Below are 13967 nucleotides of genomic sequence, written 5' to 3'. Positions count from 1 at the left end.
GCCATGCCATCAGCATAGAGCTATTTATTTATTTATTTATTTATTTATTGCATTCTTGTCTCCTGCCTGGAGATGACCCTTGAAAAGTGGAGACTCGGGGTTAAACCTTGAGATCTGGCAAGCCTACCTGCCACCAGAATGACAGCAATACTGCAGTCGATCAGGGATCCAAGAAGAGGGAGTTAATAACTATGGTTCCACAGCAGAGAAGGCTTTCTCCTACATTCATATCTTGCATATTTGGTATCATCAGTTTGTGGACTGTTGGAAGAGAAAGGTGAGATTAGAAATGTTGCATTCAGTATATACCATAAGGGTCAGTAACACCATGGCCAAGTGTCTGTGATCAGGGATGCCTCTACACCAGGGGTAGGCAACCCTTTTGAGCTGGGGGCCGGATAGCTGTCCCTCAGACAACTGGGGGGGGCCGAAGCCAAAAAAATAAATAATTAAATATTTTTTTTTAAAAAAAATTGAATAAATAAATAAACCAGGACAAATGTAGGACAAAATTTTCAAATGGAGGGCACTTTTTAAATAAAAAATGGAGGACATGTGAAAAAAAATTGCTGATTTTTTTAAAAATGTTAATATAAATGCATGTTTCTGAGGCTTCTATAGACAATTGCCCCCCAAAGACCCCAGCAGCAATCGGTGGCAGGACTGGGCTGGGGCCGGTCCCAAGGCCTCGCCGGGCCACATCCGGCCCACGGGCCGCAGGTTGCCTACGCCTGCTCTACACTGTAGAAAGAATGCAGTTTGATACTACTTTAACCGCCATGCCTCCATCCTACAGAATCATGGGATTTGTAGTTTTATGAGGCACTAGCACTCTTTGGCAGATCTCAAAGGCCTACAAAAGGCTAAAAACTACAAAAACAAACAAACAAACAAACAAAACAAAACAGGAATACAAAGGATGATACTACAGCACCTAAAGTGGTGGCAAACTGCATTATTTCTACTGTGTAGATGTACCCTAAGGAAGAGTAAAATTTTGTGCTGTAATTTCTGACCTAGAACGCCAAAAAAAGATTTTGTAGTGCAAAATGTATACTTCCCTCTCCACCCTCATACAAGACTCGGGTTACTAGCAGTTAACAGAAGGGTGCCAGCAGTCAAGTTAAACATAAATGAATTCCTATTTTACTTCCTACGTGGACTATCATAGTGTTGACATTCTGGGAAAATTAATGTAACTTCCTGCATTCACTTGAGCAATCTGACCCCACCCTTTCCCCTTCTGTACACTAAGAACCAGTAAGGCTTGCCAAAGCAACTATACCTATCTTTTGGGGTTTTATCTAAACTAAACTGAGCATAAACAAAGTGCTCATTTCTGGAGCTGTACATAGACATAAAAATGACTTGCTTGACTAGGTAATTCATATGTTTGCAGCAATGCTTTTATTGTTGGTTAGTTAAATAAAATATGCACTCTTACCTAAGGGTTGGATCCAGGATCTGGTTTCTGTGGAGTCAAGCACTCTGCCTGTGAAATGGGCTGCCTAGGGGATTCCTACTTCTCCTCCTTTCCAATACCATAGTTCACCCCATTCACCCTCTTGATAGCATTTTCAGGGTCGTAAAGGGTCTGCCATGGAAAGGCGGAAAGTTCAGCTCTTCCAGTTGAGTTGCATACACCTAAATCCAGATTCAATCTTATGTTAACTCTTGTTAATTATCCTAGTTGTTGTTGTTGTTATTTTGTGTATTGATCACAAAAGACCATGGAACACCCTTAAACACATGGGAGCGCCAACACATCCGATAGTCCTAATGACAAATCTTTACTCAGGACAGGAGACCACTGTCAGGACAGAACATGGAGGAACAGAATGGTTCCCAAATGGCAAAGGGGTCAGACAAGGCTGCATCTCATCACCCTACCTGTTCAACTTGATGCAGAACATATTGTAAGAAAAGCAGGCTTGGATACAGAAAAAGGAAGAGTGAAAACAGGAGGAAGGAACATCAACAATCAAGATATGCAGACGACATCTTACTACTAGTTGAAAACATCACAGACTTGGAACACTTACTAAGATCAAGGAGGAAAGTGCAAAGGCAGGCTTATTGCTGAACGTAAAGGGGGAAAAAATAATGACCACAGAAAATTTCCACAGACTCAACCTAGACAATGAGGAAGTAGAAACACTAAAAGAACTTTCATACCTGGCTCCAAATATTGACCAGATTGGGGAATGAAGTCAGGAAATCATAAGAAGACTAAGACTAAGGGCAGCTATGAGAGAAGTAGAAAATATCCTAGACATACAACTGAGGATGAAAGCTAGAATTACACAAGCAATTGTATTTCCTATTACTATGTATGGATGTGAGAGCTGGACAGTTAGGATAGGAAGAGAATTCATTTGAGATGTGGTGCTGGGGAAGAGTGCTGAGGTTACCATGGACAGACAAGAAGTCAAACAAATGGGTCCAAAGCAGATCAAACCAGGAATCTCTCTGGAAGCCAAGATGACTAGATTGAGGCTGTCGTACTTTGGACACATCATGAGGAGGCACGACTCACTGGAAGAAACAATAATGCTAGGAAAGGTGGATGGAAGCAGAAAGAGAGGAAGACTGTATGCTAGATGGATGGACTCTATGAAGGAGATAATGGGTATGAATTCACAGGACCTGAACAGAGCAGTAGACCACAGGGAGTCTTGGTGATGCCTGATCAACAGGGTTGCCATGGGCAGAGATCGACTTGAAGGTGGATAACAACAACCACATTTGGATGCAATCTTTGCTTAGTGAGGAGAATAATAGGGGTCACAGAATCATAAGAGTTTTCATATTGAACAAATAGGGTGATAGTATGCCTGAGCCCTTTGCCAATTGGGAACCATTCTGTTTCTCCATTCTTCTGTTCTGACAATCTTTTTTTACTCTCCTAAAATCCAGCCATTCCACAGAAGAGAACGCCTGGCATGTTGCTTTATGCAAAAGCAGCATTGCTTTTCAAAGGAGGCATTGCAAAACGTAGGACATTCAAGAAAAATGTACGACGTTACAAAATGAAAGCCAGAAACACTAATATAAATGAATGTTCCTTAGTGTTGCTCACAATGGAGGACATTTTGGAACTCCTCCTGCGCAGAAGGCTGAAACGTAGGACATAAACCAGGAAAAGGAGGACACCTGGTCACCCTGGGCTAAAAACACTCAGATCAACAGACAAACAACAACACAATAACAGTGATAATATTTATTTCTTGCCCATCTCTTTCCATAGATCGAGGCGAGGAATAACAACAATTAACAGACAAACAACAACAACAACATAATGATAATAATAATAGTTATTCATGGTTCTCAGTCAAGTTCAAAATGGAGGACGTTTTGGAATTCCTTGTGGACAGAAGGCTGAAATGTAGGACATAATCCAGGAAAAGGAGGACCTCTGGTCACCCTGAGCTAAAAACACTCCTATAAATGCCAATTCGTGCTCCTTTAGCTTCAAAATGGAGGACATTTTGGAATCCCTCCTGTAGCGAAGCCTGAAATGCAGGGCATAATCCTGGAAAAAGAAGGACCTCTCTGGTCACTCTGGGGGTAGTAAGCACCCAAACCTAACAAAACTCTCTTTCCCAGAAGCCATCGCGCCTAAGGGCAGGGGGTGCTGGCCGCGGATTCCCGGGATGCATGATGGTTATCGTAGTCCCTGCCTCGCATCACCCCAATAGAAACACGGGAAGCGAGAACTACCTTTCCCAGAAGACCCTGCGGGGCGGTGGCTTCCTGCGCATGGGGGTTGGCGTCCCCTCCCTCTCTCCCGCCCTTGCAGTCCCTGTTCCTCAGCTCAGTGTCCTGGGCTGGTATCGCGGCGGCAGAGGGAGGATGGGGCGGCCAGGCGGGACGGAGCCCCAGGGCGCAGGTGAGGAGGGGGGAGGGGGGAGGAGGGCGCGCGCGCGCGCGGAGGGAGGCGTTGGCCGTTGCCATGGCAGCGGACCCCCAGGGGCTGGGCGGGGGTTTCTCGCGGGGCAGACGCTGCTCCTCACCTGCCTCTCGGCTGCCCTCCTGAGTCAGAGGATCACAGACTCATAGAGTTAAGAGACCCCAAGAATGGCCCTGATCCAGCCCAGCCCCATTCTGCCATGCAGGAACTCTCAGTCAAAGCATCCCCATTGACAGATGGCCATCCAGCCTCTGCTTAAAGACCACCACACAGCCATGATCATAACCCATCTCCTCAGGATTATTATTATTATTATTATTATTGACTACAACAACGTTAATGATAATAGTAACAGTAATACTGAGCCAGCCATGATAACCCATTTCCTCAGGATTATTATTATTATTACTATTGTTATTGATTACAACAGCAACAATAGTAATAGTAAAAATACTAATCCTGAGCCAGACATAACCCATTTCCTCAGAATTATTATTATTACTATTATTGTTGATTACAAGAACAACAACAACAATAATAATAACTATAATAATCCTGAGCCAGCCATGATAACTCATTTTCTCAGGATTATTTTTATTATTATTGATTACAACAACAATAGTAATAATAATAATTCTGAGCAAGCCATAACCCATTTCCTCAGCATTATTATTAATTACAACAACAATAGCAATAATAATAATAATAATCCTGAGCCAGCCATGATAACCCATTTCCTCAGGATTATTATTATTATTATTAATTACAACAACAACAATAACAATGAGGAAATGACTGGTCACATAGCAACTACAACAACAACAACGTTCACCTGTTAATTGTTGTTCCCAGTCTCGATCCATGGGGAGAAGTAGGCAAAAAAATAAACATCTTTATATTGTTGTTTGTTAGCTGTTGTTTCCCCACCTTGATCTAGGGAGAGAGGTGGGCAAGAAATTATTATTACTATTATTATTATTATTGTGGAGTCGAAGGCTTTCATGGCTGGCATCCATAGCTTTTTGTGGGTTTTTCGGGCTATGTGGCCATGTTCTAGAAGAGTTTCTTCCTGACGTTTCGCCAGCATCTATGGCTGGCATCTTTGATGCCAGCCACAGATGCTGGCGAAACGTCAGGAAGAAACTCTTCTAGAACATGGCCACATAGCCCGAAAAACCCACAAAAAATATTATTACTATTATTATTATTTTTATTATTATCATCTCTTATCCGTCTCTCTCCATGGATTGAGGCGGGGAACAACAACGATTGGCAGACAAGCAGCAACAACAGCAAAATAATAATAATAATTTCTTGCCCACCCCTCCCCATGGATTGAGGCTGGGAAACAAAGGTTAACAAACAACAACAACATAATAATAATAATAATTCTTTCTTGCTCACCTCTCCCCATAGATCGAGGTGGGCAACAACAATTAACAGACAATCTTCTTATTCTTATTAGTATTTCTTGCCCACCTCTCTCCACGGACCAAGGTGGGGAACAACAATCAGCAAACAACATAATAAAAATAGTAATAATAATTATTATTCTTGCCCATCTCTCTCTTGTGCCTGGTTCAGAAACTACACCTGGTTCAAAACATGGCAGCCAGGCTTGTATCAGGAACATCTAGAACAGACCATATCACTCCGGTTTTGAGGTCCCTCCACTGGCTGCCTATTGGTTTCCGGGCCAGTACAAGGTGTTGGTTATTACCTTTAAAGCCCTAAATGGATTGGGTCCAAGCTATCTCAGAGACCGCCTCTTCCCATACAATCCTTCCCGCGCTCTCTGGTCCTCTGGGAGGAACTTGTTGCAGCCTCAAAAATCGAGGCTTGCGGCGACCTCCCGGAGGGCTTTCTCTGTTGTCGCCCCCAGGCTCTGGAACGGCCTGCCGGATGAGATCCGTCAATTAACATCTTTGGACAGCTACAAAAAGGCTGTCAAGACGGATCTCTTCAGGCAGGCCTTCCCAGACTGAAATATCCTGGCCTCAGGATTTCCCCCCTTCTCAGTAATGTCTCCAAAGCCCCCTTTTCTTTAGAACTGAAGTTGCAGTGGTTTATTGGTTGGTATTATTTTGTTTAATTTATTGTTATTTTAACTAGTTATTGTGATTTTAAGTTAGATATGTTGTTTAATAACTTTTTAAGGGGGGAGGGAAATATATTGTTTTTATGCTGTATGTTATTTTAATGTTGTAAACCGCCCGGATTGGTTCGCCACAGGGCGGTATATAAATAAAATATTATTATTATTATTATTATTATCATCTATGGATTGAGGTGAGGAACAGCAATTAACAGACAAACAACATAATAATAACAATAGTAATAACAACAATATTTATTTATTGCCCACCTCTTCCCATGGATCAAGGTGGGGAACAACAGTTAACAAACAAATAACAACAACAACATTTAATATTATTTATTTATTATTTAGGTATTTCTACCCCGCCCTTCAGCCCTAATGGCTCTCAGGGCGGCTTACAGTTATTGTTTTTAATCAGACAGGTCCCTGCCCTTAGGCTTACAATCTAAAAGACATGAAACAAAAGGAGAAGGGAATGGTGGAGGGAAAGGGATGAGGTCCAGTGGTTCTTGGCCTGGACCAAGGCAGATGGATTGGAGGGAGGGCTCTTCCTTCTTCCAGGCTTAGTCCTGATGGAACTGGACCTGCCTGGTGAACTCCCTCTCAGGCTGGCGGATGGCAGTTATGGAGGGCGGAGTCCCCTTCCTTCAAGCTAGCCCCTATGGAGCTGGACCTGCCTGGTGAACTCCCTCTCAGGCTGGCGGATGACAGTTATGGAGGGCGGAGTCTCCTTCCTCTCAGGCCAGCTGATGGCAGTTATGGAGGGCGGAGTCTCCTTCCTCTCAGGTCGGCGGATGGCATTTATGGAGGGCGGAGTCTCCTTCCTCTCAGGCCGGCAGATGGCAGTTATGGAGGGCGGAGTCTCCTTCCTCTCAGGCCGGCTGATGGCAGTTATGGAGGGCGGAGTCTCCTTCCTCTCAGGCCGGCTGATGGCAGTTATGGAGGGCGGAGTCTCCTTCCTCTCAGGCCGGTGGATGGCAGTTATGGAGGGCGGAGTCTCCTTCCTCTCAGGCCGGCTGATGGCAGTTATGGAGGGCGGAGTCTCCTTCCTCTCAGGCCGGCTGATGGCAGTTATGGAGGGCGGAGTCTCCTTCCTCTCAGGCCGGCTGATGGCAGTTATGGAGGGCGGAGTCTCCTTCCTCTCAGGCCGGCGGATGGCAGTTATGGAGGGCGGAGTCTCCTTCCTCTCAGGCCGGCGGATGGCAGTTATGGAGGGCGGAGTCTCCTTCCTCTCAGGCCGGCAGATGGCAGTTATGGAGGGCGGAGTCTCCTTCCTCTCAGGCCGGCTGATGGCAGTTATGGAGGGCGGAGTCTCCTTCCTCTCAGGCCGGCGGATGGCAGTTATGGAGGGCGGAGTCTCCTTCCTCTCAGGCTGGCCCTGATGGAGCTGGACCTGCCTGGCGAACACCTTCTCAGGCCAGCGGATGGCAGTTATGGAGGGCGGAGTCCCCTTCCTTCAGGCTAGCCCCGATGGAGCTGGACCTGCCTGGTGAACTCCCTCTCAGGCTGGCGGATGACAGTTATGGAGGGCGGAGTCTCCTTCCTCTCAGGCCGGCAGATGGCAATTATGGAGGGCGGAGTCTCCTTCCTCTCAGGCCGGCGGATGGCAGTTATGGAGGGCGGAGTCTCCTTCCTCTCAGGCCGGCGGATGGCAATTATGGAGGGCGGAGTCTCCTTCCTCTCAGGCCGGCTGATGGCAGTTATGGAGGGCGGAGTCTCCTTCCTCTCAGGCCGGCAGATGGCAGTTATGGAGGGCGGAGTCTCCTTCCTCTCATGCCGGCGGATGGCAGTTATGGAGGGCGGAGTCTCCTTCCTCTCAGGCCGGCGGATGGCAATTATGGAGGGCGGAGTCTCCTTCCTCTCAGGCCGGCGGATGGCAGTTATGGAGGGCGGAGTCTCCTTCCTCTCAGGCCGGCGGATGGCAGTTATGGAGGGCGGAGTCTCCTTCCTCTCAGGCCGGCGGATGGCAGTTATGGAGGGCGGAGTCTCCTTCCTCTCAGGCCGGCGGATGGCAGTTATGGAGGGCGGAGTCTCCTTCCTCTCAGGCCGGCGGATGGCAGTTATGGAGGGCGGAGTCTCCTTCCTCTCAGGCCGGCGGATGGCAATTATGGAGGGCGGAGTCTCCTTCCTCTCAGGCCGGCGGATGGCAGTTATGGAGGGCGGAGTCTCCTTCCTCTCAGGCCGGCGGATGGCAGTTATGGAGGGCAGAGTCTCCTTCCTCTCAGGCCGGCGGATGGCAGTTATGGAGGGCGGAGTCTCCTTCCTCTCAGGCCGGCGGATGGCAGTTATGGAGGGCGGAGTCTCCTTCCTCTCAGGCCGGCGGATGGCAGTTATGGAGGGCGGAGTCTCCTTCCTCTCAGGCCGGCGGATGGCAGTTATGGAGGGCGGAGTCTCCTTCCTCTCAGGCCGGCGGATGGCAGTTATGGAGGGCGGAGTCTCCTTCCTCTCAGGCCGGCGGATGGCAGTTATGGAGGGCGGAGTCTCCTTCCTCTCAGGCCGGCGGATGGCAGTTATGGAGGGCGGAGTCTCCTTCCTCTCAGGCCGGCGGATGGCAGTTATGGAGGGCGGAGTCTCCTTCCTCTCAGGCCGGCGGATGGCAGTTATGGAGGGCGGAGTCTCCTTCCTCTCAGGCCGGCGGATGGCAGTTATGGAGGGCGGAGTCTCCTTCCTCTCAGGCCGGCGGATGGCAGTTATGGAGGGCGGAGTCTCCTTCCTCTCAGGCCGGCGGATGGCAGTTATGGAGGGCGGAGTCTCCTTCCTCTCAGGCCGGCGGATGGCAGTTATGGAGGGCGGAGTCTCCTTCCTCTCAGGCCGGCGGATGGCAGTTATGGAGGGCGGAGTCTCCTTCCTCTCAGGCCGGCGGATGGCAGTTATGGAGGGCGGAGTCTCCTTCCTCTCAGGCCGGCGGATGGCAGTTATGGAGGGCGGAGTCTCCTTCCTCTCAGGCCGGCGGATGGCAGTTATGGAGGGCGGAGTCTCCTTCCTCTCAGGCCGGCGGATGGCAGTTATGGAGGGCGGAGTCTCCTTCCTCTCAGGCCGGCGGATGGCAGTTATGGAGGGCGGAGTCTCCTTCCTCTCAGGCCGGCGGATGGCAGTTATGGAGGGCGGAGTCTCCTTCTCTCAGGCCGGCGGATGGCAGTTATGGAGGGCGGAGTCTCCTTCCTCTCAGGCCGGCGGATGGCAGTTATGGAGGGCGGAGTCTCCTTCCTCTCAGGCCGGCGGATGGCAGTTATGGAGGGCGGAGTCTCCTTCCTCTCAGGCCGGCGGATGGCAGTTATGGAGGGCGGAGTCTCCTTCCTCTCAGGCCGGCGGATGGCAGTTATGGAGGGCGGAGTCTCCTTCCTCTCAGGCCGGCGGATGGCAGTTATGGAGGGCGGAGTCTCCTTCCTCTCAGGCCGGCGGATGGCAGTTATGGAGGGCGGAGTCTCCTTCCTCTCAGGCCGGCGGATGGCAGTTATGGAGGGCGGAGTCTCCTTCCTCTCAGGCCGGCGGATGGCAGTTATGGAGGGCGGAGTCTCCTTCCTCTCAGGCCGGCGGATGGCAGTTATGGAGGGCGGAGTCTCCTTCCTCTCAGGCCGGCGGATGGCAGTTATGGAGGGCGGAGTCTCCTTCCTCTCAGGCCGGCGGATGGCAGTTATGGAGGGCGGAGTCTCCTTCCTCTCAGGCCGGCGGATGGCAGTTATGGAGGGCGGAGTCTCCTTCCTCTCAGGCCGGCGGATGGCAGTTATGGAGGACGGAGTCTCCTTCCTCTCAGGCCGGCTGATGGCAGTTATGGAGGGCGGAGTCTCCTTCCTCTCAGGCCGGCGGATGGCAGTTATGGAGGGCGGAGTCTCCTTCCTCTCAGGCCGGCGGATGGCAGTTATGGAGGGCGGAGTCTCCTTCCTCTCAGGCCGGCTGATGGCAGTTATGGAGGGCGGAGTCTCCTTCCTCTCAGGCCGGCTGATGGCAGTTATGGAGGGCGGAGTCTCCTTCCTCTCAGGCCGGTGGATGGCAGTTATGGAGGGCGGAGTCTCCTTCCTCTCAGGCCGGCTGATGGCAGTTATGGAGGGCGGAGTCTCCTTCCTCTCAGGCCGGCTGATGGCAGTTATGGAGGGCGGAGTCTCCTTCCTCTCAGGCCGGCGGATGGCAGTTATGGAGGGCGGAGTCTCCTTCCTCTCAGGCCGGCGGATGGCAGTTATGGAGGGCGGAGTCTCCTTCCTCTCAGGCCGGCGGATGGCAGTTATGGAGGGCGGAGTCTCCTTCCTCTCAGGCCGGCTGATGGCAGTTATGGAGGGCGGAGTCTTCTTCCTCTCAGGCCGGCGGATGGCAGTTATGGAGGGCGGAGTCTCCTTCCTCTCAGGCCGGCGGATGGCAGTTATGGAGGGCGGAGTCTCCTTCCTCTCAGGCCGGCGGATGGCAGTTATGGAGGGCGGAGTCTCCTTCCTCTCAGGCCGGCTGATGGCAGTTATGGAGGGCGGAGTCTCCTTCCTCTCAGGCCGGCTGATGGCAGTTATGGAGGGCGGAGTCTCCTTCCTCTCAGGCCGACGGATGGCAGTTATGGAGGGCGGAGTCTCCTTCCTCTCAGGCCGGCGGATGGCAGTTATGGAGGGCGGAGTCTCCTTCCTCTCAGGCCGGCGGATGGCAGTTATGGAGGGCGGAGTCTCCTTCCTCTCAGGCTGGCTGATGGCAGTTATGGAGGGCGGAGTCTTCTTCCTCTCAGGCCGGCGGATGGCAGTTATGGAGGGCGGAGTCTCCTTCCTCTCAGGCCGGCGGATGGCAGTTATGGAGGGCGGAGTCTCCTTCCTCTCAGGCCGGCGGATGGCAGTTATGGAGGGCGGAGTCTCCTTCCTCTCAGGCCGGCGGATGGCAGTTATGGAGGGTGGAGTCTCCTTCCTTCAGGCTAGTCCTGATGGAACTGGACCTTCCTGGTGAACTCCCTCTCAGGATAAATAAATAAAAATTATTTATTTCTTACTCACCTCTCCCCATGGCTCAAAGCAAGGAACAAGAACAATTAACAGACAAACTATTATTATTATTATTATTATTATTATTATTTCTTACCCATATTTCCACATGGATTGAGGCAAGGAAGAACAATTAATAGTCAAACAGAATAATAATAATAAATATCATCTCTTACACTCCTCTTAGCATGGATCAAGGCAAGGGACAACAACAATTAATAGACAAACAGCATAATAATAATGATAACAATAACATTTTTTTGCTTGCTTCCTCATGGGTTGAGGCGAGGAACAACAAGCAACATCAGTAAAAAGATGTCAGTTAAAATGCTCATCAATTTAAAAAGACAAGTAAGATGTATGCATATTAAAACAATCCATATTTAAAATTCATCATTTAAAATTCACAATTTAAAAATAATCTGGGTAAGCCTGCCAGAACAGGATAGTCTTTAATGCTCTTTTAAATTCGGACATAATAAGTAAACTATATCCTGCCTTTCTCTCAGTAGAAGGATTCAAGGCGGTGAACAACAAATTTTAAAACAATATGATATTAAAAGAGTACAAAAGCATTAAAATGTATCAATAAAAACAATTTTAAAATAAAACGTACATTATGTTTTAATGCATTAACATGTAAAATGTGTTAATTGGGCACATAGGATTGGGTTCCCATCGTCTCTGTGGAAAGGCCTTGCATGAACTCACAGCAAAAAGCTGTTTTGGGGCTGCTGTTTTCCCTGGGCATTCCCATCTGCCCTCAGAGGCTGCATCCACACTGCAGAAATAATTGAGTTTGACACCACTTTAAATGTCAGGGCTCAACACTATGAAATTCTGGAAATTGTAGTTTTGTGAGATACTTAACCTCTGTCAGAGAGCTTTGTTGCCACAGCAAACTACAATTCCCAGGATTCCATAGCATTGAGCCCTGGCAGTTAAAGTGGTGTCAAACTGGATTATTTCTGCAGTGTGGATGCAGTCAGAGTAATCTCTGAGTACTGCAGCCCATGCCATCCTTGGTAATAAACAGATGATCCTGGTGGCTTTGGGCTTGACTCCAAGTGCCAAAATCATCATCCAGGATTTACATACATTCAACCTAGCTAATGAAGGACTTGAAAGAGTCAAAGATTTCCTATACCTTGGATCAAAGGTTGATCAGAATGGGGACAGCAGCCAAGAAATTAGAAGATTAGGAATGGGAAGAGAAGGTATGAAAAACTAGGTAAGATCTGAAAGAGTAAAGACACACAACTGAGCACTAAATTTAGAATCATCCAAGCCATCATATTCCTCATTGCTGTGTACGGATGTGAGTGCTGGACAGTGAAGAAAGTGGATAAAGAGAAAACTCATTTGAGATGTGGTGCTGGAGATGAATGCTGAGGATACCGTGGACGGTCAAAGAGACAAACCAATGGATCTTTGAACTCTCCCTGGAAGCCAAGATTATTAAATTGAGGCTGTCGTACTTTGGCCACATCATGAAAAGGCAAGACTCATTAGAAAAGACAGTAATATGAGGGAAGGTAGAAGATAGTAGAAAGAAAGGAAGACACACACCAGATGGCTAGACTCAATCAGGAAGACCACAGGCATGAATCTGCAGGACCTGCGTAGAGCAGTGGAGGATTGGGGGACTTGGAGATGTCTCATCCACAGGGTCGCCTTGAGTTTGACTTGTGGGCAATTAACAACAAAGGAGCTGTACATTAAGTTATCAACACCTGTCAGATCTGTGTAGTAGTATCTGGTTGCTAAAGGGTGTAGTATCACAGTAGCACTCAAGGAAGGAAGGAAGGAATGACCAATTAGAATTCACATGTTTATCTTGCTTCAAAGAGCTCAAGGTGGTATTCCTGGATATGTGTGATCCTGTTTTATCCTCACAGCAACCTGGAGCCCTTTCAGAATACACAATTATAGCACTATGGTTCCACTTTAATTGTCATGGTTCCATTCTGAGGGTATTTGGAATTCTCAGCCAGGGAGCTCGAGAGCCTCAATGAACTATAAACTCTGGTATTCCATAGGATGTTGCTATGACAGTTAAAGTGGAATAATAGTGCCATAACTGAGTAGTGTGAGAGGGCCCTGGTGGAGTTTAGGCTGGTCCCAGGTTACCCAGGAGATTATCAGATGAGGGAAAGGGCTGAGAGTAAAAGGCATACTCCCAGCATAACTGCATGTTTGTGCTGAAAATGTTCAGACACAACATGCTCATCATTCTCTTGCTATTGTGTTAACAGGAACTTTGCAACAATATTTGGTTATGTTTTTTGTGTATTTTCTTCACAGCTTAAGTGATCCATATGAGAGAGAGCATTCTACTGTCTGAGAAGACTGGTGCATGGGTTTTGTGCCAATTTTCAGCCATGGCTCATCTGAGAGAATTTGCCAATCAGGTAAGTGAAAACTGTACATGATTCCTAAACTTGATAAAATGGAATGAAAGCACCCAAATAGCCATGCTTACATGAGAAATTGGCCAGTATACATGCAGACTATATACATTCCCCATTTAAGCCATCATACTTACTGGCTAATACATTTCCTGATAAAGCCTTGTTTGATAAACTAGGATCATCTATTTTAGAATTGCAAAGATATAATGTCTCTCTTGCAATCAGTATTGCTTGCTCTCTTTATAAATATGGCAAACCCTCAATTTATATTGTATATGGAGCTCAGGGAACCTGCAGCCACCAACAGCCACAGCTTTTCTTACATTCCTTGTTCTTTAATTTTAGTAGTTTTTCAAAAGCTAGAGGTAAGCAGTAGTGCAAAAGTAATCTAGGTCAGAATTCAGTTCATAGCATGCAATCTGTGTAGTTTGGATAGTGTATTCTTTAGTTGGTATTAGTCGGTATTGGGCCTCCTTTAGCACCTTATAGTTGAATCCAGTTATATCAGAACTATCCCCTCCACCATGCTCTGAAAGGAATAGTTTACATTGGCTTGCCCCAACAGGACGCCTGCTCCAGAAGGTCATTCCTTGTTATAATTC

General features: G+C 48.1%; 1 protein-coding gene across 3 annotated transcripts in view; it reads left to right on the top strand.

Annotated features, from left to right (window-relative positions):
* The first annotated feature begins 3801 nt into the window (after positions 1-3801).
* Positions 3802-13967, top strand: part of STK25 (serine/threonine kinase 25) — a 29359-nt gene continuing 19193 nt past the window's right edge. For 2 of the 3 annotated variants that reach the window (XM_089509322.1, XM_089509325.1), the window contains exons 1-2: positions 3802-3889; positions 13259-13365. In XM_089509322.1, coding sequence (XP_089365448.1) covers positions 13273-13365 — 93 coding nt within the window. In that variant the 5' untranslated portion in view covers positions 3802-3889; positions 13259-13272. Of the gene's footprint in view, positions 3890-11920; positions 13366-13967 lie in introns of those variants that run through there. The other variant, XM_089509323.1, reaches the window with a different exon arrangement.

Source organism: Sceloporus occidentalis, unplaced genomic scaffold, assembly GCF_023333645.1.
Source record: "Sceloporus occidentalis isolate IW3139 unplaced genomic scaffold, rSceOcc1.0.p SCAF_2, whole genome shotgun sequence".
NCBI lineage: Eukaryota > Metazoa > Chordata > Lepidosauria > Squamata > Phrynosomatidae > Sceloporus > Sceloporus occidentalis.
Note: the sequence above shows the minus strand (reverse complement) of the source record. Positions and strands in the feature narration are given on the sequence as shown.